The sequence below is a fragment of the Triticum urartu genome, chromosome 5A (genome assembly GCF_056163025.1).
Source record: "Triticum urartu cultivar PI428250 chromosome 5A, HENAU_Tu73, whole genome shotgun sequence".
Lineage (NCBI taxonomy): Eukaryota > Viridiplantae > Streptophyta > Magnoliopsida > Poales > Poaceae > Triticum > Triticum urartu.
Genome location: NC_141877.1, coordinates 85,114,042 through 85,119,096, shown reverse-complemented (window position 1 = coordinate 85,119,096; position 5,055 = coordinate 85,114,042). Strand labels below are relative to the sequence as shown.

Below are 5,055 nucleotides of genomic sequence, written 5' to 3'. Positions count from 1 at the left end.
AAGTATTACTCAGATAATGGTATTCAAAATCATTACAACAATCAGCAGAGTTGAACTTTAATGGTAAGATTTACATTCAGCATAGAGTTCAGTGATTCACTGTTGAGCAAACGATAACTTCAACAGCACTATTCAGGGAAATCAGGCAAGTATTCAGTGTTGACAGGCAACAAGAAAGAGACTCGGAGAACAATGCCATAAAACATAATGTGAAATAACACCAACACCGGAGTTAATGTAAACTAGCACAGGGTTGCAAACATGTGGCCCGTCTGACAAAAGTATCATAAACAATAGTCTCTCGAATTCTACTAAGGTACCAGATGATACAAACTCAAAAGGTACTACAAACACGCTAACCACTCAGGTTTGACAACACACAAAATGAAATAGGCCAACCGGCGAGAACAAGTAGCTACATATGTGCAAATGGATCAGTTAAATCCAAATCACCGATATGCTTGATATCATAAGAACTGCGGACACAACTACCAGTTCTAAAATGAAACTGAGCATCTCTGGAAACCCTGTTCTCTAGCTCAAGCTTCCTGCGTTGTTTTGCCAAGAACTTCTCATTGTTATTCCTGGTTGTGATGCCAAGTGTCACTGACTCTAGCACTTTCGCATTCAATACAAAGAATGTAAGAAAGTTAATTTGCGACTTCTTCCCCCGGTATAGTTGTAACACTAACGTCTTCAGACTCATGTCAAAACATTTTAACAGATTCCGGTGTTTACGACGCCACAAATTCCCCGGTCTTGATTGAAATGACTGAAATAACATACACAAATAATCAAATCAACAAGTTCAGACCAAAAGTAGATCAAAAAGGTTGCTGAACTATCAATGAAGAAACATCACCTGAATGTACAACTTCTCCAAGCACGGAAAGCATCTCATCAATTCAATAACAGTATCCAAACTAAGATTGTGCATATCAAGAGCCAAAATCTTGACAGTTTGTACCACTGTTATCAGGTTATCAACACACAATCCCTTTATCAAGTATGAAAGCCACAATATTAGGCCAGTGCACAGGTCAGGTGATAGGCAATTTTTCTGCGCATAGAAATGCAACTGAGAAGCCATAGGACATACCTGAATAACAGTGGAGCCAATCATGAGTCTGGACAATTCACCTGACCTGCACTTATCACTAATGAAGCCTAAAGTCTCCAGTTTAGGAGCTGCGAGTACGGCTACCTGCAGAATACTGCCCCTCTCAAAGAGCAGCCTCACAAGACAAGGAGCTTTCTCAATGACGATTTGTTCAAGCAGCAGTGACTCTATCCGTATCCCATATTCTCTCACAGCCATGCATCTAATAGTTGGGGAGTTTATTCGGATGCGGCGGAAGCCAGAGCACATGTCAATCAGCAAGCACTCGAGAGCTGGGCACCCGGCAATCAGGCTATGCAGCGAGCTCTCCGAGATCATGACATTTACAAGACCGAGCTGCTTAAGCAAGGGGAAGTGAAGGTGGAGCTCATGGAAGTTGACGTCCGAGAGGTTGCATCCACCAATGTTGGCAACACGGAGGGTGGGCGAGAAGCGGAGGATCAATGCCCGCTGTGGTTTCTCTAACAGATGGTTGATGAAATCAAGCTCCTCAAGGTTGTCCAGAGCGGCGGATCGGAGGCAAGCTTCCACGGTGTCTGCTGGTATCCAGTGGATGCAGGTGTTGATGTAGAGACGACGGCCGGGTCCCCGGTGGGAGGAAAGGATGCGGGAGACGACGTCGGAGCGGACTTCATTCCTGCCGGCGGTGAGCTCACGGCAGTCGAGATTAAGAGGGGCGGAGAGCCAGAGGTCGCGCCACCGGGACGCGAGGATTCGGGTGCGGGCGCCTTCCTTGGTGGGGAGGAGGGAGATGATGTCGCCGAGCACGGCGTCGGGGAGGGCGCTGATGTAGTCGGCGCATCCTCCGTCTTCTTCCACACCGGGCGAGGCCGATCTCCTCCGCTTCGGGCTAGGACCCGCCGCATCCATTTGCACGAGGCGCACGGGAGGCTAGGGTTTGCTTCAGTCGAGACTCGAGGGGGTCAGTGTTGGGGGAGAAGGAGCGCGTGGGGGCTCCAGGCATGCGGATAGGAGTCGTCGGAGCCGGCCGAGCAAGGGAGGAAGAAGTGGGAGGCGGGGGTGTGGAGGCCGCCCGCCGGCGGTCTGCTTGGGTGGAAACGGAAGGGGACGGGCGAGAGTAGTCGAGAGGCGGAGAGGAACGGGCCCGCTTCACTGGAAAGGCCCAAAACATGCATTTCTCTTCTGATTACCAGTAAGCGTCTCGATCAATATTCTTTTCAGCGATACACCTACTGCGACAAATATTTAAAGATCGAATGAAAAATTCACAGAAATTGAAAATAATAGTCATCATATACAACTCGTTATGATGTCATTTGGGTAACAATGAAAAGTAGTACCCAGGATACACCTACTGGAAGGTCGATAGCGCACGTCCTTTTTCTTCGAGAATACGTCAATAGCGTATCATTCAGCTGTGCATCAAAGGGGATAGCTCACGATAGCCACGTTGTTTGCTTTTGTTTCACTGGTAGGCTTTTCTTCCCATACACGTTTCTTTCTTTTTTGTCTTTCTGTCTCTTTCGTTTTTCCTCCTCTCAACTAGGTTGCGGCAGCCGCCGCCGCCGCCCCATCGCCCCTCTGGCGCTGCCGACCGGAGAAAGGCCTGCTTCTCCTCAGGGTCTTCACTTTTATGGCTAATCCGATAGGAAGGGCGGCGCTGCTCCTCCCCCGACAGCAAGGCGGGTGTCCCGCGCGCTCGCCAGCGAGGGAGAGGCCGCCACCTCTCCTCACCTCCTCCCAGGTTCCCAGCTCGAGCGCCACCGTGAGCTCACCGGAGGCCAGCGCGGCCGTGCCGCCCACCGACTCGGAGCCGCCGCCGCCGCCGTGGGAGCCCGTCGGCGGGGCGCGCGTCGATCTGCCGCCCAACCCGGAGGACGCGCTCGAGGTGTTCGTCGACGGCCATACCGTGCGGATCCCCAATGGCTTCTCCGTTCTCCAGGCCCGTGAGGTCGCGACATCGACATCCCACGCTTCTGCTACCACTACCGCCTCTCCATCCAAGCATGGCGAGCCTCCCCCTCCGAGGTCCTGGCTGCTGGCCTCCTAGCACGGTGGACCTCCCCCATCTTCATTCTCTGATTTAGAGGCTGCAGCTTCCGACACTCCGATCTTCTGCAGCGGCTGGCGGTCGTGTCAACTCACTGCTTATCTCGTCCATCTCCAAGCCTCCAATATGGTAAGTCCTCAATTCCTCTTCCTCAGTTCCTCATGTTGTCAATCTATCGTGGTTAGATTGAGTTTCAAAAAGGAAAAGCCTTGTGTTGACTGAGATTCAAAATGAAATGGAAAAAGCTTGGTTCAATTTTGGTTGACGTGGTTCCTTACATGTATTCATGGGTAGATATAACTTAAATGTATGTTTGTTTTTTTACAATAGCAGGCTAGCAAGATATATTTATCAGGATCAGTGCCTAATATGCATTATGGATGTTTAAATTTGATTGTCGCTGGGTGCTGTAGCATGTAGACTGAAGTCTGAAATGTTGTTCTTATGTATTTTGGGTGACGAATTTGATGCTTATGTTAAATTTTTGGGGGTTTCTTGGGGGAAGAAAATAGTGGAAGTTAATTTATTGGCATCAGTTAGCAGTTAGCACTGCTGGTTTAGGATCTTCATCGTGAACGTCTTTAGCTAATGGCTTTGCTATTTGATCATGGGGAGAGTGCCAGAGAGCATAATATTAGGCTTCTTCTTGGGATAATAATAGTAACATGAGTTTGATCTTATTTGCATGGCAAATGATGAGTGCAAGGAAGGAAAGGTGCACATGATCAACGCTGAAGATGTCTTCAAGGCGCTCTATGAGATTGAGTTCCCAGAGTTTGTTGAGCCCCTGAGAACTGCATTGTAAGGTCAGTGTTGTTGTCTACTTGTCTCCATTCTGTTAGTCTGTTACTCTTGCTCAGTTGTGTCCATCAAAGATACATTCTTTGGGTTTAGATGCTGCATGGATAAGTAACTCTATGTGACAATGCAAATGAAGGTGAAGTGGCAAAGTCCGTTGATTATTAGTGAGAATCTGGGAGCATAAATAGATAGAAGTTGCTAACAACAATGGAATTTTATTGTCTCTTTATATCCTTATGAACGAGGGGTTGTGTGAATTTTGAAATTCCTTTGGCTGTAGAGAATAGCTATTGTATTTACACACAATTGTTATAAAATGGGAGGATAAATAAATAGTGAACAACAATGCAATTCTATTGGCTCTATATCCTTATGAATGTGGTATTACATTAATTTCGGATTCCTTCGCCTGTGGCGAGTAGCTTTTGTATTAGGACACAATTGTGATAAAAGAACATTCAGATTTATTCTATTGCACTCAACTCTTTCTGCAATTTCAAAAGCAAAAAATGAAGCCTGGAGCATAATGGAGGAAACTAGATAAAAAACAGTACCGCAGGAGCAAAACGGTGCAACGGATGATGCCAACGTGGATGAAGATTAACTTCTTTGACCTTGTGGTAGGCTGAATCCGAATCACATTAATGGGTGACCTTTCTCGTGATCCTTTTTCTGAAACCATTAGACAATGACTTAGACTGACATTTTGGTAGTTGTGTAAGCTGAAACATGATGCTAAGCTGAACAATTACTGTCTTTTTTCTTTGCATGAGATCACATTTTGGTAGTTGCAAAGCCTAAACCATGATGCTTTTTGTTGCTTCTGTAGTCTCTAAGGAAGTTGTAAGATAATGTACTTAAGCTAAGTTTCTTCTGTTTCAATAAAACACAGGTTGGTAGTTTCATAACTTGAACCATGATGTTTTCTTGCCACTGCTGTAGTCTCTAATGGAATTGCGAGATAATTTAGTTAAGATAATCTCATTGGTCTGCATTACTCTCAAAAAATCAGAAGAGCCATTTAGAAAAGGTAGGGTACTATTATACATTGATCATGTAATGTATAGATTAAGACACAACTAACAAAAAATATAATTGTGACACTTCAGACTTGCAGAGTTTT

At 46.2% G+C, this 5,055-nt stretch overlaps 1 protein-coding gene across 2 annotated transcripts; it reads right to left on the bottom strand.

The window, feature by feature from the left end:
• Positions 1-205: 205 nt before the first annotated feature.
• LOC125507971 (FBD-associated F-box protein At5g60610) lies at positions 206-2,243 on the bottom strand. 2 transcript variants are annotated; one of them, XM_048672516.2, is made up of 3 exons: positions 1,100-2,242; positions 863-997; positions 206-772 (listed from the first exon to the last, which is right to left on the bottom strand). In XM_048672516.2, exons 1-3 carry the CDS (start codon positions 1,988-1,990, stop codon positions 416-418), a joined length of 1,383 nt encoding a protein of 460 aa, XP_048528473.2. In that variant the 5' UTR covers positions 1,991-2,242; the 3' UTR covers positions 206-415. The 2 variants fall into 2 exon arrangements, with proteins under 2 accessions (XP_048528473.2, XP_048528472.2); XM_048672515.2 differs by having other exon boundaries at positions 863-2,243.
• Positions 2,244-5,055: the final 2,812 nt, after the last annotated feature.